This window comes from Empidonax traillii, unplaced genomic scaffold, assembly GCF_003031625.1.
Source record: "Empidonax traillii isolate 1590-97213 ecotype Southwest subspecies unplaced genomic scaffold, ASM303162v1 scaffold107:size1083646, whole genome shotgun sequence".
Lineage (NCBI taxonomy): Eukaryota > Metazoa > Chordata > Aves > Passeriformes > Tyrannidae > Empidonax > Empidonax traillii.
In genome coordinates this window covers 105,568-130,341 of record NW_020955300.1, presented here as the reverse complement: position 1 = coordinate 130,341, position 24,774 = coordinate 105,568, and the positions used below count along the sequence as shown (strand labels likewise).

At 39.9% G+C, this 24,774-nt stretch overlaps 1 protein-coding gene across 2 annotated transcripts in view; it reads right to left on the bottom strand.

Moving 5' to 3' along the window:
• CUNH14orf132 (chromosome unknown C14orf132 homolog) overlaps positions 1–24,774 on the bottom strand; it is a 57,310-nt gene that overhangs the window by 7,159 nt on the left and 25,377 nt on the right. The window contains exon 2 of one of the 2 annotated variants that reach the window (XR_003571103.1): positions 15,052–15,333. Coding sequence is in view for 1 of the 2 variants with exons in the window: in XM_027882593.1 (XP_027738394.1) it covers positions 15,109–15,333 (225 nt within the window). In the remaining variant the exon portion in view is untranslated. Of the gene's footprint in view, positions 1–9,071; positions 15,334–24,774 lie in introns of those variants that run through there. The other variant, XM_027882593.1, reaches the window with a different exon arrangement.

Here is a 24,774-nt window from a genome sequence, read left to right as displayed (position 1 = left end):
AGTAAGTGACATTTATGGAGAAGGATTAGTTTTTCAAAGCTACACTTTCTTGAGAAATGTATCTAGGAGAAGAAACACATTATATTTTTGTTTTAGTATCTATTTTAAGTTTGTGATTCATCTCTACGTAACTAACATGATGGTATTCTATGTGACTTAGGATAAAGCAAGCAGTGAGGGCGGAGAGGGGGTGCCTTCTGTGAATTCCTCATGTTGTGGTGAGCAGATGGAATATAAATCATGCTGTTTTCATAACTTATAAAGAAAAAGACTCATCAGTCACTGGAACTGTGATGTGATATAAGGATTAATTCGTAGTAGATAATGCAGAATTCCAGGAGAGAGCTCAAATGCTATCTCAAGGCTATGGTATTACATCACACACTACTCATTACTGATGCAACAGAAGGGAAATATATTGGTTATGTTTAACCCAAAGCTACTGATCTCCCAAACAAGATAGGAAAAATATCACGTTAGATTTTAGATTGTGCAGTCTTAGATGGTTTTCATTAGGAATAATACTTCAATCTCATGTCTCAGCTTTGCAGCTGCCCAGGGAAACCCATGTACTTTTCCAATGTTAAATCATCTGAAGAATGGAAAGCACTTGTAATGTGTTCATTGACATAATTTAAAGAAGACAGGAAAGAAAAAGAAGGGAAGTAAATCACTATAGAATAAAATTAGTTCTTATGAATGTGTTGAGGTAACTTTGCGGATCAAGGGAAAAAAGGAATGAAGATCCTCGCATCTTGAAAATTAAGCAATAGAGGCTTAGAGGCTGTTTTTTCTTGAAGGCAGATAAGCATTTTGCCTCTGATTTCACAGCAAAGAGGAACAATACATAATGTATATCAGTGCCTCATATCCAAGCTAACTGCTGTTTCTAAGACTTTAAGGAGCTGAAGTGATGCAAACACTGCAAGGTTTACATGGAATAGCATTTTGTATTCTAACAATTCCAAAAAATTACTTCAGTTCTCATTAGAGCAAGACTTTTTTTAACAGTTTCCTTTCTGAAATCTCCTTCAGTTTCTTGAAATTCCACTCAAAGTAACCATGATGCCATCCTCTGACAGCCACACAGATTGCACTAAGCCAATTAAATACAGCAAACCCTACTGGTTGTGGAACAGACACTAAAATGTGTCACTCCAAAAACATATTGTCTTGAATCTTACTATTAGAGAGGTTTCCACCCTGAAAAGGTAACACATGTCATTAGTTAGAAATAATATAGCTTACTGGAAAAAAACCCCATAAGGCTGTATATCCTACAGGTGATAGAAATCAAACTAATTGCATAGTTGTATTGATTTTTAATTAATTTCAAGTATAAATCAATCAATAGACAAGACTTAGGCTTCTAAATGACTTAAGAAGAGTTCCATAATAAGATTAAGATTCCAAATTCTGACATCACTGTTTTCATCTTAAAAAAATCACAACCAACCAACCAACCAAAAGAACCCAAAACCTCTAAATCCTCAAACCCTTTCAAATCTCTCTTGGAAGCTGTCTAACCTGGAAACTATCCAAGTATCTGTGGATTCTTAGAGTCTGCTTTGGAACATTACCCAAAGGATAGCTCTTCTGATGGTCTCAAGTAGGCAGCCCATGTTCTATGAACCACAGATTTCATCTGTGAGATTCAGTGCACCACTAGAACTAATTAAACTATGAAAGACTATGAAAATTAACTACAAAAGACCAAGATATTATATTCTTCCTCCTTCCTTTTCCTCCCCCACAGTGCCCAGGGTTCATTGGTCAGAGCATTTACCTGAATGGGGAGGAGAGCAGCTCGGATTCCCCTCCTGCACGTGGAGAGGTGAACTCATGTTTCTGAGGTTAAGGCTCCACTCACTGAGCTGTAGGAGACTATTTGCCATTTTAGTGTTCAGGCAATAAATAAAGATTAATTGGAAAAGAGAATGAATATATGTGTTTTAGCAGTTCAGACACTCAGCTAGGGGCAGAGAAGTCTTACACTATTTATCCAATCACCAATTGCATATTTTAAGAAGGGTAAGACAAAAAAGCACAACTATGTAGCTTTGCAGCCATCGTTTATTAACATGGTCACTGTGGTTGTTCTAAGTTTCCCAGTCACCCACTGATGAATATCCATCTGGAGCAATACCAAGGTTTTCATGGCCTCTCCTACGCAGTTTTCCCTATAGTAATAATTGGTCTGGTTAACTTTTTAACTTCCCTGAGTTGAAGTGAGATTCAAAAGCAGAAGTAGTCAGAGGTGAGACTTCTTTTTGCATGAAAAAAATTAGTACCTTCAAATATCTACTGCCAAGTGATTATCCTTTTTCAAGTTGGTCAGGAGAGGAGAAACCTCAAAACAATACTGTAGTAACCAGTAAGGCCAGCTGTGGTATGTAGAACTCTTTAGCTGACTCACCTTGGCACTGAGTTTCAAGACCTGATGCAGAAAGTACCACATTTTCTCTTTAAGCTCAGCTGTCAACCATGTGGGTCCTATCATTAGTTGAATATTGGGATCTGTGCTACTAAAGCTTTCATCTACAAAAACCTCAAGGTGATCAAGTAATAATCAGTCCTTAGGCTGCATCACTGGTCAGCCTTGAGTGCTTCAGGTAAATTCCTGACCAAGTAGTTGGGCAAGACTAGAGCACGTGCCAGACTCTTCCTAAACAAGCTATGCCCTGGCATGCAAGCTAAAACATAACTTGAGGTACTCTAATGAGGTCCCCAGTCTGGACAGGTGAGGATCAGGACTCTTCTGGGTGTAACATGTTTCTTAGCCCAGAAGCACTCTTTATGTATCTCTGCCGGGCAGTGGATAACAAGGCTTGGCCAGGACAGCTTTCAGATAGCATTTGGACAGAGAAAGGGTAGGATGAGTTCATGTATTCCTGCTCTTGAACTGAAAATAAAGGCAAAAACAACAGAGGGAGACAGGTTCTGAATACAGTTTGTGCTTTTCATAGCAAAGTGGAGACTTGAGATATCAATTCTGGCAGCTTTTCAGTGAAAGCTTAACACTGGTGTGAGCCAAATGTGTTAGGAATAGATTAACATGACTGTAGGTATGCTAAATAAAGTGGGAGAAGAGAAATGCCTGCAATGACAAGATACTAAGCTGGTTATGAAAATGAAGTCCTATTTTGCAATCTTTGGTGTCATGAAAAACTTGTAACATTAAATGGGAGATGCATGAAAAATAGAAAGTGAAGTCCCTTGGAAACTGAAGTCCACAGGATAAATCAAAGTCATGCCCAAAACACTCTTGCCATTGAAGTGCCACTCACAGGATTGGTCCTAGAGCCACCACTGAGAGCCACCTAGAGCCATTGATCCACTCAGAGCCACCCTTTCAGAAGGCTACAAAAAGCACAACTTATCCTTCAAGGGGCCAGTCAAAATAAAGCCTTCAGGCAAAATTTGCCTTTCTGAGCTCTGGAACTGTCTGGGTGGGGGGGTTTTGCCTTTTTTTTATTTTTATTTGGTTGAGGGGTTTTTTTGTTGTTTTGGATTTTATTTGTTTGTTTTGGATGTTTTCTTTGGGTGTTTCTGGTTGTGTTTGTTGCTTCTCCCCCCCAATTTTGGGTTGTGGGGTTTTTTTTTTTGTTGTGGTTTTTTTGTTTGTTTGTTTGGTTTTCTTTAAATTTTGCTATTGTGATATAATTTTGTCTCCGGGAAGTATATGAAAAAGCAATTGATGCCTGCAGGAGGAAAGCTTCTGATGGTAGGGCTTTTTTTAATTTCCAGTTGTGGAATGGTCCTGCACTGGTTCTGCTAATCTCTTGTGGTAGCATTTTCCCATGTTTCTATTATGGCATAGGAGGAAACAGTCAAGTGGTTTGAGACATTATCCTCACTTCTATGCCAAACTTGCTCTGTCAATTTTGTGAGGGTTTTTTTGTAGTTTATATTAATATAAAATAGTGCTTCACTATTTGATGTAACATTTATTCTTTTCCTGTGGTTCTTTCCTGTTAAAATGCATGTATTACAATGGAAGTCTCTCCCAGCCCAGGTTTGAAGGAGGCGCTTCCTATTTCTCTGGAGTGAGTCACAGTGTTTATCTGCACAGAGAAGATAGGGTAACCTACAACCAGCTGTTACTCTGCAGCAATTTCCCAGGTCAGCTGTGTGTGCTCCACTTTGAAGGGATGCAGCCCAGCCTCTGACCTGACAAGCCCTCTCGCAGCCTCGGGCAGGAGCCGGCACTGAGCCGTCTTTCCCAGCCCCGTGCTGCACACAAACCCATGGAAAGCACAGGAGTTCCTCATCAGAGCAGCCCTGCCGTGGTTTTTGTTAGCACTTGTGATGATTTCCTGTGCTGTTCAATAGTCATCCAGTTTGGAAGCAGAACTTTTTAGATCCATAAGCAATTTGTTCATGGTGCAAGTGGCTTCTGGGACAGCTCTTCCCCACTTAGCATGAATTCAGTACAGAAGCACTGAACAAAGCGGGGATTGTTGTCAAGCTATAAAGGATGGCTCTCGCTAACTTAAATCAGCCTCATTGGGGAAAATATTTTGAACTGGGCACTTAAACGCATTACAGCACATCTGATGAGCTGTTTCTAACACAGAATAGTTCACAGACTATAGAAAAATTCAGCATAATTTGTCACAGTGTGCTGTTCACACACTGATACATTTAAAAACTTCAGGGACAAGACTGAAAGTTTCAGCATGTTAAAGTCTGAAGCTATTTACAATTATGCTGTCTCATTGTAGTGTGCTAAAAATGCTCTGATTCTTGTCATATTAGAGGTCTCAACATCTTATCGGCAAAATCGGAGTTAAGCAAAACTATTCTGAAATGAGTTTTATGTTTGCTTGTTTGGTTGGTTTTTTTTTTTTAATATTTAGAATGGTGGGAGTTTTTTTCCAAAGTTGCCTGAAGGATAGGAATTCTAGATTGTGATTTAAAGATGCTTCATCTAGAGTATCCCACAATCAGAAGTGGGGCAACTAGAAGATGAAAGAAATAAGTACTTTATAAGAACTTTCTTTGCATTAGCTGTTACAGAGGACTTTATAGAATATTTACTCAAATTCAAGTAATAAATATTGATAGACACCAAAAGAATTTGGGCATTAGCACAGAGTCAGAAATGAAAGAACAGAGAGGTGAAAAAAAATGTAGCTCAGTTAGAGCATGGTGCTAATAACACCAAGGTTGTGGGTTCCATCCCTTTATGGGCCATTCACTGGAGCTGGACTTGATAATTCTTGTGGGTTCCTTTCAACTCAGAATATTCTGGGATTCTGGGATTCTGTGAAAAGTACCAGGATTCTTGGAAGAAGAGCTGAGCTGCTGAAAAAATAAAATCCTCCTGTTTAAAATTGTTTGCTACACTGAGGGACCTGGGAATATATCTCTATATATATCTATATACATATAGACACCTATATATCTATCCTTTAAGGAGTCACTAGGGAAATTCACAAAGCAGGAAACATTGTTTCCACACCCAACTAACAACTATAGGCATATAGAGGTCATGTAATTCAAAAAAGAAATGGCCAAAACAGAGGAGCATCTTTCTTGCCTCTAATGGATGAGGATTGCCTGAACACGTAAAGGAAATATGTATGCAGAATTATAAGGTGCATCTTTAGAAAATGTAATACAAACTTTGTGGGTGATTTGCTTAGCTCAAAAGAAGGCCTTTACAAGCAACAGCATCAATTAGCTCAAAATAAAACCTTCATAGGGAATTGCCTTAATTGACTCCTGAAGACAGGAGGAAGGGCAGCTGGCTGTGATCCCCACGGTGGGGCCAAGTCACACACAGTGCCAGTGCCCGCCCTGCACCTGAGCTGGCAATTTCACAGCCTGGTGTTCTCAGCCCCACTGCCTTTCAGAAACACTGCAGCACCTCGTGAGAAGCCAAGGCAAAAGGAAAGCTCCTGTTTGAGCCCGATATTTCTGTTGTCACAGCAGGCAATTAAACGGATATCAGGCTGTTTACAGAGGAACTTCCCCAACCCCCCTATAAGATGTGCACAGGCTGGAGTTAACGCAGGAAAGTCACTCGGTCGTATTTGAATTAATTATTTTTTATCCTAAAGAAAACTGTAACGTAGCATTAGGCAAAGCAAAATATGTCAGTTGAACTGCTATAGGGGACAGCTCTCTTGGGCTGAAAGCTCTTTGTTAGTCTCACTACAGAACAATTTACATTAGCAGACAGTTTGTTTAGATACATAATGCTGTACAAAAAAATTGTAGTGACAATTTCAGCTGGTTTTATTAGTCTGAACACACACAGCTAAATCTTTAAATGACTGTTCAACAGAACATTCTCTTCCATTTCTAAAGTATTCTCATTTCTAACTATTGTTCAGAAATTTAGAAATAATTTAGATCTGTATGATTCCATAGCTGCAATTGAAAAGTGAATTATAATGAGATATTGATGTAATGTAGCAATTGCACTGCCTTACATTCTGATGGATAAACTCTGGAAGATGTTATATTGGTAGACTGAGAAAGACCGGGACTAGAATAAAACATGCCCTTTCTTAAAAAAATGCATTTTTGTCAGACTTGCTATCATGCACCTTCCTGATGTTCATACTTTGCTTCATTCAAAGGTAAGTCAATTTTTTAATTTGAAATTGTGCATGAGAGGTCATGTAGCATGTCCTTTTGCCAATCCTTCAGCAGATCTGAACTCAACTTGCCTCACTAAATCCCTTTTGGAGAATCATAAGGTAAAGCAAATGATAATCTACATGCATTAGGAAAGCTTAATGTTTTCCTTTCTTCCTCTTGCCACTATTTGCCTTTATGAAGCTCTAGCAAGTTCTGATGCTCCCCCTGATTCCCCAGAAGCCCGTGGAATGGCAGTCCTAGGAGAGTAGTTTGAGGCCACAGACACGAAGCCACTCCCACAGCTCTGTGAGACAGGATGGTCATGATCAACTGAGGAGAGAACTGGGAGAGAGCAATGACAAAAAGATTTGTGGTATAAGGGCTTCTGAGTTTATGTCTGATGAAGATGAGACCTTTTTTTTGCCTCCGAGATTGCTGAGGCACTTCTTGGACTTTGAGAGATGGTGAATCCATTCCTGTAGAAACAGCCACAGTGTTCTTTTCATGCCATATATGCAATAGAGATGGTTTCCCAAGGCTGCCAAATCATGCAGATTTGTAAACAGCAACAAATTAGTGTCAGTGTATCACTGGGGGTAATAATTAAATAACTGCAATCCCAGACTTCTAAATATTCTCAAGTAAACTGAGAATAAAATGAAAAATCACACACCACTATCTATTTGAAGGACTTTATCCAAAACCACAATTTCCATCTGATACTAACAAAACTTTTCATTTTCACCATAGTAAAGGAATGAACCAATACTAAGTACACACTTAGTGAAAACAATAACTGGAAAAGAATATTACAGGAGCTTAAAAGAATACATTTCTGTTAACCAAACTTGCTAATTACAGTAAACTTGGAGAAAACAGAGGGCATTTTTAAAGCTGTTTTTCTCTTTACAGATAGAGCTCCACAATCCTAGAACACTGATTACAACAGTAAATGTTTTTCTATAAACCAACCCATATATTACAAAAACAATACGAAGCCCCACAAACCTGATAGTGTACAAAACAGGATAGCAGAGAGAAAGCACAAGAGAATTAAATTGTCAGGGATTATTAAGAAAAAATAACAGTGCCTACTAAAGGGCTCCTGTAACGCTGCTTTATGTGAACTGAAGGAAGTAATTTCCATATGACTGTGATCTTGTGTGAAACACAGCTGCTCTCAGAAGTGTCACTATTTAGCACATTTTTGGGGAAAAATCCCCAAACAATTAGGCAGTATTTGAAATAACTGAAAACCAAACATTATAGGCTACCTCACAAAGCTATCTACTGGATTTATTTACAGTAGCTTAACATTTCACTGAGACTTTGTACTCCACTCCTTCCAAACTTCTCAACTTCAGAACTGGAAGAGGATTTAGTCAGAGAAAGAACAAATATTTCTCAGATTAGGTGCTCAGACAGTAGAAAAAATAGTGCAATTGTTTGCTACATTATATACCCTTCCAGCATATCTATCAAAATATTTAGACTCATTTTTATTACCTTCTCACTTAAAAAAATACAGCATTCTGCTTTCTTGCTTGCTTTTGATTAGGAAATTACAGGCATCTTTAGATATATTTAAAACAAAACCCCAGCAACCCACAGCTAGTCCCGCACACTGATCCACTGAAGCAGATGTCAGAAGTGTAGAAGAAGTGTTATTAATCCAGTTGACTCCAGGTGGAGGCAAAGGTCCCTTTGGATAGAGCAGCGTGCAGGCTCAGGAACTTCGATCATCCTTATGAAGGCAGTAACTTGAGAGGGGTTTTAGGCCTAGATCTGTAAACTGTTCAGTCTTATTTGCTCATAAGCAAATTGAACTCCTCAAGAAATTCAACATCACCATAATGGCTGCAGCTCAGGAAGCTCCCAAAACAATACCAGCACAAGCAGAGGACTTGGGAAGGAGGCTGCACAGCTCCCTCAGTTTTGTCAAAAGAAAGCATTTCGTCTTGGTCACAACGAGATTTAGAAATGCTCAATCTGGCTACAGCAGCTCAGCCCTGCATCTGAGAACTGCAGATGTGACTAGATTGGAAATGACTTAGAGCATTGTGGCTGTTTTTCTTCACTAAGTTGGCATTTAATGGTCTTGACCCTACAATAAATCACCTGGAGCTTTTCTATTCTCTGTAATGCCCAACACTCCCCTCACCTTAGCCCAAGTGCATTACTACTGATTTTGATCTGCTGAAAATAAAAAAGGCATTTGGGAAAAACTCAGTTAATGCTGACTGCAGAATAATGCAGTATATTTATAAAATCTGAACTTCTGAAAGGTAATTGTGCATTGTATGGATACTGACAATATAGTTACAAAGCTTCATGGTCACAACTTACTTTTCTGCTTGAGGGAAACACTTTGCAGTTTGCTAAGGCAGATAATGACCAAGATTTTCCTACATGGAGAGACCTTGTGTCACTGTTCTTTGCACTTACTGGACATGTATGATATGTAAGGAATGTCCTTACATATCACTAACCCTACTCTCAGCGAAGGTCAGTCAAGGAGGTGGTTAAAAAGGGCTGTAGAACATTGCTGGCTTCCAAGTCATAACATGCTCTGATACCAGGGAAAGAAAAGAATACAAAGAAGACAAGTGGAGAAATAAAATGGAGGCAATATGATGGTGACAATAGGTTTAAAGAGATGGTTCACATTAGGGTAATTTGGGGAGGAATGAGGCCTAAAGGATTAGGTAGTGAGACAGTCTGTAATTCTGCAACTTGTTTCTGTTCTCAGCCTTTTCAAATCTGGGCAACAGTAAGATTCCCTTTGAGATCTACTGCCACAAAGCTGATGATTAAAATGAGGTGACACTACTCTACAGATGATACTTGACTCATTAACACTCCACAGTTAAGAAACCTGGGCTGGTTTTGCTTTTGCAGGCAGGCTAAGCATATCTTTGGAAGGTAAAATTTATATTTATTCTACTAACACAGGAAGCTTTTTGAGTATTTTCTAGAATTGAAAAATATCTTCATTACTAACCTACATAGGAAAGATAGGATGGGTGGCACAATGTCCCAAGACCTGCCAAAGAGAATGAGACCATTTGTGCTCGTGTGAAAGGGCATTTGCCTTGGTACCAACAGCTCAAGTCTGCCTATGTCACGCAGGCAAAACTGTCTTCAGAGGCACATCCTTGAGATGATCAGACATGTGTTGTGATTAGACACTTGTGTTATCAGGGGTTTCTTTTCCAGTTCTTGGCTGTGTTAATTCCCAAAACAGATTACTGCAAAAGTAAGTCTGGTCATGTGTCGTGGTGTAAGCGTTCTGGTACAGGCCAGAATGAGATAAAACTGCCCTGCACTTTGTTCTGCAAAGGCACATATTCATCTGGAGCTGATTGCGTGGACAATTGGACACTTTCTTTCTTTGTGCCTGAAGGACCACAAAGTAAAAGAGGACATGGTTGGTCCCTAGCTGTTTGGAGGTCTCTATGTGGCCAGGGGAGAGCATAGGGCCGACTTCATCTTCCCTGTTTTGAGCTGGAAAGACAAAGTAAAAGGCAAAGACGGGCTATATGAGGAAACACAAAAAGTCAGTGTTAGATTAAAGGCATTAGGACACTTTAAGGCCTCAGGACGCCTTGATGCCTTTAGGATGTTCCCAGATGGGGGGCAAAGGGCTAACTATATGTTAAACCATCCCTATCTTGATCTTATAGTGACTGACCAATGTAGTAGTAACAACAGATCTAACAGAATATGGATCTCTGCTTCCTCTTCTGTGAGTGGAATAAATGCACTTGTTTCCCTGAGGATTAGCAAGCTGTAAGATGAGGAGGGACATGCTGTACCTGATGGTTAGCTCACTTATACTTGGACCTGGCTGAGTCCAGGAAGCCAGTGGGGCTCAGAGGGACAGAGCAGCAGTTAATGAACCGCTCAGCTCTGCCCGTCAGAACCCTCATGTCTGACATTATCACCAGGGACCTGACTGCCCTTTTCCTTTCTGCACATTAACCAGACGAAATCCAATTCTCCAGAGCGTTGAATGCTCCAAAAGCACAGATGCATTTTGAACTGGGATTCTGATTTTTGGTCTATTTACCTCAAATGTAAATCATCCTTAAAAAAAGTAATTTTCCAGATTCTACTCTGTGATTAGCCACAGGAAACTCAGTAAAATTACACTGGATAAATGGACAGCGCTACATGAAATTAATAACTCTCAGAAGCCTGCATAGAAATGTGAAGAGGATATTAACAACTGGAATTATTTGAGACTAGCAAAATAAAAGCTTCTAATAATAGACAAAATAAATAAAAACCCACAGACTAAGGGCCCCTGCTTTCATTTGGCCTCAGAAACAAAGACATATTTTTCCCTTTATCTTAAAATGGATGTACAGACTATTATGACTAGCTGCTTCTATTCACTCTCAATTGGGGGCTTATTATTACAGGCTGCTCAGCAGTTGGGTGGGATATTGATTCCCTCAAGTCCCACTGCAAATGAAGATTTTTGGGCAGGGATGTAATTACTTCTCAGATATCCTATGTCCTCACTTACTTGCCTACTCCAAAGGTAAATACATTATTTGTAGCAGACAAGTCTCTCTGCTACTGTTTCATCAGTTTCAAAATTTGTTTTTCAGTTTTGCAAGTGTGTTGACACAAAAATACATCCTCCTCCCTCATTTCATTTTAGGAAGATATTAATGCTGTGGGCAAGCACAGACTCCTAGTCCTGAAGACAAAAATACGATAGGAGTAAGCTGTGTGGGTTTCCCCACTCAGTTCTCCTGTCTAATGTGCCATTGCACCCACCTGCATAATTGTTCAGCCATTAGTCTCTTTGCTGTGGTGACTGCACAGCTGCTGTGTCGAGCTGCTGGCTGCTTTGAGAAACAAAGTTCTTTAGAGTTTGATTATTTGGTACATTGCCATAGATCCCTAGAGGCCTTGGCTAACAGAGACTCATTAGGGCACCCCAGCTTGTCTTCCTGCTTTCCATGTCTCATTAGCAACTCCACAGAGCACAGACACTATTGCTTCTTATGTTTGTAGGATGAAATTCCACAACAGAGCAAGAGGCCTAACACCACATATAGAAAGTGGTTTGCTTTATCTACTACAGAACAAACTCCATCCAGGATTTTGTAACTGTTATCTGTGCTAGACATTTTTATTTAAAGCACGGATCTTCTAGAAGTAGAATCCTTCTCTCAAGCACAAAGTGCTCAGTAAAGCACAGAGCCCTCTTCTTTTACAGAAGGGCTCCAGAAAACAGCTCTGGGGAATGCATTTGGGATTTCTCACCACCCCTCAGCAAACGACAGCAGTTAGCCACCTGCCTGGTTCCAAGGATAGGAGAAGCTACAGTACTCCAAGTGAAGCTGTGTTGACAGGGTTTAACATGTAAGTACACAATGAAGAGCTAACACACTTCACAGGACCATACATGCACCATTCATCCACTTCTCCTCTATCCTCTGTGGCTTTTCTAAATTAAATGATGGATAAGCCACCTTTTTCAAGGGTTCAATTTAAACCTTCCCTGACCTCCCAGAAGACAGAAGTGGTTGTAGCGGATGAAGCCAGAACATAACATCCAGAAACACAGTGTACGTATTGTCACTACTGAAGTAGATCAGAGCTTTAACCAGTCTGCCCACTGAGATGTAGGGATCTTTAGTACACTTCAACAATATTCCACATGGGCCCTTGTATGCAGTATCCTTGTACCTGCATCCTAAAACTGTTTTTTTCCCAAGCAGAGGAGCTGCACAGTTAGTGTGTAGTTTAGCTATGAGACAGGAAATGCCTGCACTTGCTGCTTCCACCCAGCTTGCCATGTCACCCTGTCAAGCCAATTACTTAAATTAAAGTTCTCTCTGGCCCTTCTTGACAACTCAGCCTCTAATGATGAAAATATGTAAGACGATGATCTGGATTTGGGAGGCAGAACTCATTGTTTTCAAACACTCCTGCTATTACTATCAATTTCACATGAAAGTAGGGCATTTTCTTTGGGAAAAACAACACAAAAGTGTCACTCAGTTTCATTAGCAGAGTAGTTGTTCTTCGCTCTTCCCACTCCAATGCTTTTCTCCATGGTTGAAGAGTTCAGTTCAGTGCTCTGGGAAAGAGATGCAAACATTGCTAATTGCACTAAGATTAATATTCCAGGAAATTTAAACAAAGCACTCCACTGGAAAATTCATTAGGCAGCAGAATAATCCCACTGGGCAAGTACCATAGTGTCAAACTGGTTTTAATCATGGTGGAAATGTTTTGCTCTTTATGCAAAAACAATGCTTGCAGGCCCAAGCAGAGAGCCTACAGAAACACCGAAGAAAGCTGATGAGTAATTGATACAATTACAAAGGCAACAGAATATCAGAAAATGGTTGGGGACAGGACAGTACATTAAGCAATATTTGCATGGCTCCTACATGTTCGTACACTAGACGTTGTTCTGTTTGATTTTGCGTTGGGAACTTCTCTGCAGCTTTTCAGCCTCATTTAACATCTTGCTTTCTGCTCAGCAAGAATAAGGAGGGATGTAAGAACAGGCAAAATACACCATTTATGCAGTTCCCCTGTTTTTCACTGTCCTCTACCTATGAAAGAATCAATAGCTATTTCAGCACTGCTGAAAACATAATTTTTCTGTAATTCTTAAGAGTAAAGCTATTTTGTTAGACAGAATTTGCTTTATTTCCCTCTGATCTTCCAGAACTAGGCTTCTCAAACTTTTTCTCATCATAGGTTTTGTCTGTCCTCAACCACCTTCACAAAATCCTGCCTCCACAGAGGGAAATAACACACAGAGAAGCTTGTCATTGTTTTTCTCAGCCTCAAATAACTTAGTTTCTTTCCTCCCTACTGCTATCTCTGTTTGCATCTACACAGTGACTACGGAGTGGTTATAAATACGGATTTGGGGCATGCTGCTTTACTGCAAGTAACTGTCCACCAGCCCTGCAGGAAAACGGGTTTAAAGAGAAAAGAAAATCCAAACCTCTCTATACATTCAGCGGCTCTTAGTCCAGCCTCAAGCTCAGTGGCAGGCTAGTGTCAAAAATAGTCTCTGTGCCTGAAGACAAGGCATTCTGGAATCAGGGTAGTAGCTATATGAGACAGAAAACCTAGACAGTACATGCAGACATAGAAGAAGAATTTGTCTGCTACTCTCAAAGCGACATTTTATATATTTATGTTTAATTTTTAAGGAGGAAGAGGGAGACTTCCAACAGTGCTGATTTTTTTTCTTTTCTTCAAGATTTTATCTCTCTCAAGCAAATAAGGCTACAGATTGTTTTGAAAAGATACAGCTCTTGAAAAGGAACTGCCCATAGGAACACTGCAGTGAAAATGTTTTCCCTCAATAGAACAAATCCAAATAATCAGAGTCGTTACCTACAGCAGGCTATATAAAAATCACTTCCAGAAGCCTCACCAGAACTGAGAGATATATTAATACTGAAATATAAGCACTTGCATATCTGTCACTCATAACCTTTCTTGTGTTGTTTATGCCCCAGGACACACCTGATTGATGTTTTCATTCCCTCGTGAGCGCCTAAATGTCCAATCTTTCTTTCAGATTTATCTTACTCATAATCATCATCCTTCCCAATTTTCCCACATTCTTTCAATACACTAATAACCCTATGAAAGTACAGAGCTGCTGAAAAAAATCTGTATTACACTGAAGTGAGATGAATAGCATGGCATTAGGTCTTTATTTCCTGGAAGGGACAGATGTACAAACCACAGCAATCCAGTACCCCTAGACAGAAATGGGAGCTTGTGCTCCTGCTCTGTTTATCATTTCCTCCTCTGGAATAGGGAGGGTCTGCAGAGCAGCAATAGCTGTGCCTTCTCCCAAACAGACAGGTTCAGCATCATTTCATCAATTATCAGCTCCAGTAACTGGTACTGGAAGGCAAGACCTAGATAACCTGCTCTGCCTGTCACAGCTCTAAGACCCATGATTTTCAACACAGCCTAGGAGCATATGCACGTCCTGAAGACCCACACATGATGAACCTGGACTTCATCAGAACTGAGACAATGCCAACCATTTAATCCATCTAGAAACTAAGATGTCCAGAAAACATGACATGGAACAATTCCATACAACATTATACCACTGTAAAAAAATACACAAAGAAAGAGTTGACAAAGGGCAGAAGAGCTGCTAGAAAAATCTACAGTAGAAAATAAGCATTTTCTAAATAAATATCACTTTCTCTGTATTGACTATACTCAAGTTGATCTCTCTTTTATTACATTTCTATACAAAACCGATATTGGCTCTTTAATTAAAGCTCTCACTTCCACACAACTTGCATCCAAACTTTCTGCCATCAAGATTTAACATGATTAATTTTCATTTCTTTTTCATAACTGTGGCAGCACTTAATCAACAAAGTCCCTACCTATATGTATTTATATTGATATACATGTATATATACACACATACATACATACACATGACAAATACTGTTGAAGTTTTCCTCTCTTCCAGTGTTTATAGTGACAGTCATCCTAAAAGGTGAAGGCATACACCACTCCCACAACCACAATATTTCCAATTGTTGCTATTATTGCAATCCATAACAATATGGCATCATTTGAAGAACGGGATGTCTCCTCTGGTGGATTCTGCATGGACGAAGCTGCATGGACGTTGGCTGATGAGTTAAACAAGGAGTACTCTGTACTAAAGTCCTCGTTGGGTGAGTCCATAAAGGCTCCTCCCATAACTGGAAGCTGTGAAGAAAGACATGGCAAAATCAGACTGCGGGCTAAAAACTGCTTTTGCATTGTCTCAAAGTAATAGCAAAAAACTAACCATTAGCTAACCTGCAAAATCACAGATTTCATCTATGTGGTGCTTACCTGTCAGGAATACCACAGACACATGCACACTGTACAGTATCTCTCCAATTTCTGTCAGAATCAATATTATTGCAGAAAACCTACGTATATTACATGCAATATACATAAGAACTAGCATGCAGGCTTCATTCAAACTAAGTAATCATATGCATTTTGAAAGAAGGACATCTATACACAAAGTACTCACATATCAGAATCTAAGTTTATAACAATATGATTGTGACTACCAGCAATGGTATCATAACACTGCAAGATATTGTGCAATAATAGCAAGGATCTGATGCAGAGAATTCATTCTACTTCTATGTTTTACTCAGAAGCAAACCTTGGTTTATATAGAGATCATGCAAAAAATTCTTACTATAAAACAGGTGGAGTGTACTCAGTGCACTAACTTCACCTGCAAAACACACCACTGCAACACTCCATGATTTATAAATTTATACAATGGAAAATTTCAAACTGGATTTTGAAAGGCTCTATCACAAAAAAGTAAGTGACAGATTTCTAGCAATTCTCCCACTCCAGACATCTACTGGGAAGGACAAAATTTCTTTGGTGCTCTTAGTGGATTTCACAGTGGTACTAGAAAATGTTCTTGGTAAGACAGCAATTATTCAATACAATATGGAAAAGCTAAAGGAAGAAGGAATTGTTTAACCTTGTCCTTACACATGTTCTAATTGTCGTCCCAACTTTATCCCGGATCACAGCATATATTCTTCCTGATTCATAAACTATTTTACTTCTTCTACACAGTGCTGTAAAATTACATCCTTCTGCAAATGATGAAGGGCCTTGAGGGGAAGCTGCATGAGGAGCAGCTGAGGGCACTTGGTCTGTTCAGCCTGGAGAAGAGGAGACTGAGAGGAGACCTCATCGCAGTCCACAACTTCCTCGTGAGGGGGAGAGGAGGGGCAGGCACTGATCTCTTCTCTGTGGTGACCTGTGACAGAATCCAAGGGAATGGCCTGAAGTGGTGTCAGCAGAGGTTTAGGTAGGATATTAGAGAAAGGTTCTTCACCCAGAGGGTGGTTGGGCATTGGAACGGGCTCCCCAGGGAAGCGGTCACAGCAACAACCCTATCAGAGTTCAAGAAGTGTTTGGATGATACTTTCAGGCACATGGTGTGACTCTTGGGGAAGGTCCTCTGCAGAGCTAAGGGTTGGACTCAATGATCCTTGTGGGTCCCTTCCAACTCAACATACTCTGTGATTCTGTGAAATGAATGGATCCCTCACTCAGGCAAGGGAAGGATACCTACTGCAGAACTAAGACCATATACAACTAAAAAGGATTCACACAAAAGCTTTTCCTTCCATCCTTGTCTCTTGTATGTTTGGGAATGCAGAGCTGGAAGAGTCTCTCCTGGCTCACTGAGTGCAGGCTCCACAGTCTCATGTAAATATAGGACACACACATGTGTACTTCACATATCTGTAAATGCTGAGGACACACACTTCTGAATATCCTGTAAACAGCCAAAGACCTGCTTAGCAACCACAGGAACTGCAACTGTTACATACTGCAGGAAGAGCACAAGCAATGTGGGTATGCTATAACCCCAAGTCTCTTCTGTACTCCATAACTGAACTCCTGGAGGATTATAGTAGGTAAGTAGGCCAAAGCCATGGCTTTACTGTTTTTTTTTTTAAAAATAAACAGAGCTGTATATCTAAATCTCTCTGCCAGCTTGACCAGAAGGAAAAAATTCCATCATGGTACTGATAAGTGGTTTGATATTGAGCAATGAGCAAAAACTACATATCAGTGCAGCCTACCTTCATTCTCCTTCCTTTTAGATCTGGTAGGAGTCCAGGGCTTTAGGGAAAGTTGAAAAAAAAGTCTGAGAATATTTTCCTTAAGAAACAACCTCACTGCAACAACAACCAACCTTTCCTTTCTCACAAGGCTTTCCACACTGCTGCTGTGGCCTTCCAACCTTTTAACACAATTACAATCTCCTGTTTTACATCCTATTTGTTAGTGCTGTTAGGGTTTTGGTATATTATCCTTCACCTTTCCAACAGGGTTCTCTTCTACTATAACGTCATCACCACGGCCTATGAGTAACAGAGGGACAAGCTCTGCCTTCATTTAGCCACATTACAGAAGGCTGCTATATCCTCAGTACTAAAATGTTGTGCCCAATACTCACTGGACTGAAAAATCAATCTCTTTTAACATCCTGTCCTTTAACTTTTGCATCACATTTTGCCTCCCCCAGTAACCTCTCCCTTTGGTACCAAACTACACTCCTTCTGGCTGTGTGCAGCTAAGATATGGAGGCTATTGAACAGGACAGGATGCGATGATACACCATCTTTCCACAGTGTTGGCTGTAATCTACAGATTGCAGTAAAAAAATTGAGAATTTTGAGAACGAAGTAATTTTTTTGTTTGCCATGCAAAACATTTTACAGTGATATAAAAGACAGGCTCTTTTTCAAAGCTGACTGGTGAATAAATTTCATCTGTACTAGAAAATATCATGTCACATTCAAAATTCAACAGAGAATGATGAAAGACCACAGTGGATATGTCATACTACCTAATCCACATTAAATAAAATTATCTTTGATATCAAATATGATTAGACAAAAGCAGTTTACATGAATTCAAGCAGGAAATTGCAAAAGTAGTTTGATACATTCTCCCTGCATCAAACACTTTGTCCTGTCAGTTTTGACGCAGTGTCCTTTAAAGAGAACAAGAGCTTCCATTTCGAAAGCCCAGCATGATGTTTTGAATCCAATTCCACCAGCCTTTTTTACGTCATGGGATTTGATAAGCAAAACATTTCTCAGTTTAATCAAAATTCCTTTTTATGTAGAGATTGCCATAAAAGGCAATTCTGACTTCAAACAGAAGTGTATTTACGCAGTGACAATGCTACTTAACAGCTATGGAGAACTCTAAAGATCTTTGCAGCAAAAAGTGGTCATACATTTACTATACTGGCAGCAAAATGCTCAATCAGGGGTACTTGCCTCCTCAGCAAACCATTTTAAGGGTATTAGCATTTAGGATGCTCAAGTCTGCAAAATCTTTCAGCTGGAACAATCATCCAAAATACAAAGGTACACACATATGTGCATGTGCCCAAGACAGTGGGAGGTCATGAACACTGTTCTGGTGAGTTATATCTGTTTTTTGGGTCACGTAATATGTGCTCTCAGTGAGTTACTTGGAATGACAAGCTTCCACCCTGTTAGTCTACCTGGTGCTGTCACAAAGGCAGGGAGCATCCGTGTAGCAGCACAGCTATACAGCGCACTGTAAATTATGTCAAATCAGAATCTCCTTGTACTGTCTAAGGCTCAAACAAGCTGTCTGCACCATCTGAGGGGAACACATGGTGAAACAGTTCATCTGAATCTCTGAAAAGCTTGAGGTGACCTGACAGAAAGCACTGACATTCAGCACCTGGCACAGGCTCTTTCTGTAAAACTGACTTCCAGTTTTTCTGTTTGTAGGTCAGTAGCACTTCAACAAAGATCTGGAACTAAACCTTACTGCCAATTTCACATTTGGACAAGTCACCTCTTACTAAAATGTGTATTGTCACTGCTAAAATGGCCTCATATAAGAGCACAGGAACGGCCATATGGTGTCAGACAGAAAGTCCATCTCCCTTGTGTGTTAGCCATAAATAGATGCTCAGGAAAGAGTAACAGCACAGCAGGACGACCATGTCTGATATTTCCCCTTAAGTACTCACGGCCTCTGACTGTTTTCAGCTTAGTAAGTTCCTCAGCCAGATACTATTGCTATGGATTTAATAACTTGTAAAGAATTTTGCTACTATGAACTTGTCCAGCCTCCACCTGAGCTTATCTGAAGCTGAGCATCCTTCTCAGTCTGGCCTCTTAGTGCCACTTAACAGTCAGGGTTACCCAGTGATTAGTCATGTAAATCATCCTTGGGAGATAATGCCATCTCTCCATGGGAGAGAGAGAAGCACAGATGATTAGTATCAACTGCAATCTATCATTTTGGTAGATTAACTTCAGTGAGATGAATCTCATCATCAGTCTTGATGTCTTTGTTCTCCCAAAACATACAGTACCTTCCTTCTGCAGTCTTATTTGGGATATTACATTAAAGACTGTGAGACCTCCACACCCAACACTAATGGGAGTTGCAAAGTGCCTGTGATTAACAGCAGGCTAAGTTCAGACAGCCTGCAGTGCACTCCATGACTGCTCCATTTTTCTGCCCATGCCTCTACAAAGCAAATTTACACCAATTTACATCATCCAAAAACTTCACCCATGTCACTGCCGTTACAGTGACCTGCAGTCTTTTAGCCTCAGAGGGTATTTATAGTTCAGGCAAAGCGTGCAGAGCCTCTGCCACCCTCTCCAAGAGCACTGGACGAGGGGGCCAGGGCAAAGGGTTAACTGGGAAACGTGACAGCGAGGGATATGACAGGAGCAGATGGTGAGGGGGAATGCTGTAGCACAGTGTTTGAAAATTAAACTCTTTTCCTAGTGACTGTTTCAACATTGTGAAGCAGCACTAATAGTACATCGCTTGCTAAATGGCTTCTGGGACTGGCAAACAAAGAATTGATATCATTAAATAGCAACAGGCAGAAAACCAAACAGCAAAATGTCAAGTGGTAATGAGAACACCCGCTGTGCTGAATACCTCCTACTGACATGCTTTGGGGTCACAAGGAGAACAAGGCTCTTGAACAGCTACACGATGCTCAGCATTTAGCAGAAAAATCCTATTTTATAACCAAAATGATTCACAGGAGGAACAAACAACACATCAGGTACCAGTCACTGATACTCTAAAAAAGCTTTTTTAAGTAGCATCACATAAAATCCATCACTTAGCAATAACATTGCTCCATTTCTTTAGGAATCAGGTGTCTGTCATTTCCTCATAGTCAGCTAGGGAAGTGTAACACTTAGCTGCTGCTACCTTATTGGGAACCCAGGCTCAGCACAGATGTTTGAAAGTGTAGCTGAATCTTCCAGAAACTAAGAAACCTCAGCAGTGGCTTTAACAGCTGTGCTGTATCTTTGCCCTGGCCTCACCAACACCACTCTAGGAATGGGATGCTGAGAGGTAAAATGACATCCCAGCTCAGGTGTTGTTTTGTAAAATCCCTTTCATTACCTCAGAATATGTGACTTTCCAGTGTTTCATTTTGGTTAAATATCAGCATATTTTTACATGACAGTATCGTCTGAATACATAATGTGAAATTATTATTTTCTTCTGCCCTGGCAGAGTGTGATTGCTGCAGTGCATATTTGTGTATGAAAATCTTCCACCTGCAATCACAAATCAATCTAACATAGTTGCCAGAGACAGTAGCAATATACAGGTTTGCAAACACATCATAACAACATCTTATTTCTTCAGCTGTTTTTAAATAAATGTTTTGTACTAAGGAGATACCCAACTTAACCAATATTCTCCCCACACTAATTCTCTTGTGTCTTACAAAACCACGCATATATATACTGTCCTCATCTAAAGCATGTGCTGTAAATGAAAATGTCCTGGCAACCATTAATTTACTGCTAATATCTAGAGAACCAAGTACTTCTGTCCACCATCTGCCAGAATATCCCTACTGTTTACAATTCAAAGACTGGGTGCGCAGTGACAATCAAGACAGTCGTTCAGTGTTCATCGCAAGTGGATTAGTTTGAACGCATTAAACCCACACACAAAATTAAAGACCATCTAAGGCACTCCTCTTTAATTCAATTAAGTAGGCCTAATTCTGAAGAGGGAGGGTCCCAGCAAATATTTTATGCAGTTAACTTGAAATTCTCATTTTAATTAATTCAGTTTCCTGCTTCACCCTGAAATCACAGTCTTAGGTTGACAAGCTTAGGAAAAACAACTGCTTGTTTTCAAAACAGAGTTGTCAAAATGTTCACCCTACCAGTGGCAATTGAAAATTTTCACTCCAACTTGGAAGCATCAGGATTTCATCTGTTATTTTAATCTTGTTGAAAACATTCCATTATATCAATTCTACCAATCTCTGCTTTTATTCCTAGGACCTGTGTATTACTTCCTCCACTGCTTCCCCAGACCATGCTAGGGTAGATACTATGTCTTCATCCTTTTAGATGATACCAGTATTCAGAGTTCTTCCTTATCAGCAGTATCTCAGATACCAGAGGTTCAAGCCTTGCTGTTGAACCACACTAAGAACTGCCTTGATCAACAGGTGTCTAGATACTTAGGAAGGAACAACCCAAGATGTTCCAAGATGCTGCAGCAGAGACTTCAACACTAAGTTTGCTCTTGGCTGTAGAAACCAGTTTCCCTTAACTAAGGAACTGACCTCAGCTGGATCACTGGCCCCAGGCTACCCCTTAAGTGCCTTATAGGAGCACACCTCCTGTACAGGTTGGAGCACCTTTCTGTGGAAAGCTCCTCTGCAAAAAACAGTGTAAATAACTGGGATGAAGATAAGTGAATTTTTCACTCTCATATTTCTGCACAGATAGCATCCAAGATGCCCTAATGATAAACACGCTGTGATTCCATTCCTGCAATTTACATCTGTCTAGTGCCTCCTTGAAATGGCTTTCATTATTTCAAAGAACCTTACTGCTTTTAAACTATTGTTCTCAACCAACTGCTGTTGGATTTCATCTTCCAAGAGTGGAACAATGAGAACAAACAAAAGCCTTTCTAATACAAAAACCTGACAGTAATTGACACGTCTCAAAGGAAACAGAGGAGTTTTTCACCCTACCCCGGTTCCAAAAATTCCTCCACTCTTTCTAGACAATGATGCAACAAGTAAAAGAGCATGCTTTGTCAGAGTTGAACAGAAATATAAATTTGTATGAAGAAGCTGCAACTGTAAGTCATACATAATTTTTATTGTTAATCTGTATACCCTAAATTGGAGGAAGTGGTGAATATCACAAAAGCCTGCAGGATGGTCAAGCAGATGTGTATTAAACTATCTGAATGTCCCCGGAACAACTATTAAAGCAGCAGCACTAGCTGACCTTCCACATAATTAATCCAACTGATGCTAGCATCCTATTGTGGACACCACACTGGGGAAGTAGAAGATGCCTGGGTCTCATGTACTGTTATAACTATCATGCCTCCAGGAGAACATGCACAAAAAAGAAAAGTATAAACAGAAGGAACCAGAAACACAAGTATTTATCAAAATGGAAAAATTCAGAAGGAAGCTATAAAACTAACCATCAGTGTTATAATGAGTAGAAGCTATTAAAATCTGTTTATAATTTCCAAAAATGGCAAAACAGAGGACCCTTTCACACCATGTGTAGTCATACTGGGAAACTCAGAGAGAGCAGGAATTCCTTTGGAGATAAGAGCAATCAGTTTAATACAGAACATGATTCTGGAAGGGCTTCAAACAGCAAGCCTTTGAGTTTAAACTCTTTAATCATATGTGAAAAGAAAAGGTACTGATTATCCCACTTAGTGCTTCCAACATTTTTGGCACTGGTGACTTCAAAGCCAAACTACTGGATTTGACTGGGCTTAATGGTCTCCTCCTCTGATCCAGGATGGCAATTTCTTTCTGGTGTCACAGAGAAAATCAAAAGACCCCAAAATCAACCAAACAAAAAAAGAATAATCTGGGGGAAAAGAAATGAACAATGGCTTGGGCATAATGTTTTATGTCTCAGGGGACAGTTTTGCTCTAAGGACACAAGTCTGTATCACTGACAGGGAACAAGCACACACATCTGCACGATATCAGTGGCAGTTTCAGTTTTCAGGCAGAGAAGAAGTGGCTTTCCATGTGTCAAAGGATAAAGAGGAAAATAAGAGTAACCCAACCTGATCGTAATGACACTTCATATTTTCCTAAGGAAAAGGCATTCCCACCATAAACAGAAAAGCCAAATTATGAGGTGTATGCAGAAACCACAAAGCAGCGCTGTAGACCACATGTATAGGAAAAAATTGAATGAATTCTAATCCCACTTCTCAAAGTGAAAAAGGGCTGCACAGGCCCTTCCTCCACCATGACTTTTGCAGCCATGTCCATCTCTGACAAAATGGTGATGCCTCATTATCAGTTTACTGATGTGGCCCTCAGTATCTTGATAGCAAACTATCAAGGTATCTTGATAGCAAAGGAAGGGGCTGACCTTCGTATTCTTTTGCTTTTCCTTCTGCTCCCTCACCCTTAGGCTGCTACAAGATGCTTAGGCTGTTCCTGTGGGGGAGAGATGGGTATTGGCAGACACTCACAGTAATGGAAGCAACGACACAATTTCAAAAGTAGAACTAGTTCCAGATGAAAAATTGTTTTAATCACTTCAGACACGGGCAAAACCAACAATTTGTAAATCAGTGTATCCTTCAGTATCCAGTAATCAGGATGCTTTTCACAAACACTAAAAGAATTTCAAGGGGCAGGTGTTAGGAGCTCAAACTGGAAGGATGCAAAATTTTGGACATCCTCTTATTCCTCTACAGAAAAAAATAACTGCAAAGAAATTCTTCTATGTTGCATATGCTGACCACTGCTCAACCCAAAACCCAGGAGCAATAAAAAAACCTTGCATGCTCCTTCAATCCCTGCTACACAGCCTATGAAAAATTAATTGGCTGAGATTTAACTAAACAACACTAGCTCTATCTCGTCAGAGAAATTACTTACTATTCCATGCAGACTCAAAAGCTTTCAAACTACAGATCACATATATTTCATGTTACACAGTGATGGCTGTACCGCAAAGAGAAGTTGGGATAAATTTGTCTATTGAGGGAATTAACTGCTACCACAGCAGCTCTGATATAAATGCCTCATTTTAAGCACCTTTGAGATGGCCACCTGGAATCTACCTCCAAATATGATAAGAGTTAGGTCAGTCACCCCATTATAGTGCAAACAGACAGGGAAAAATATTATTCTATAATGGCTTCCAGAGATTAATTCTCTCAAGGAAAATACTGGCAGGCATCCAATAAAAAGCTTCAGAAATGAAAATAAAACAATTTAATTGATTCAAATACATAATGATTATTTTCTTAAATTTATACAGCCTATCAGACTCCAAAAAAACAGAGGAGAGAGAAAACTGGTAATGATGTATACAACGTTATTTTGGCTACACAGCATTTTTATCTAACATTTTTTCCTGTTTATTTTTTCCTTTCCCTTTTACTCTCATGACTCTCATGTTGTGTTACATCTTCAGAAACAAAAAAAGGTGGGAGGACTACCATTATCAACATTTTTGCTTGCTTACTTGGCATCTTGTTCAAGACACACAACAAGCCTGAGAACCACCAGTGTATTCCAGTTGAGATGGACAAAAAAGGAGA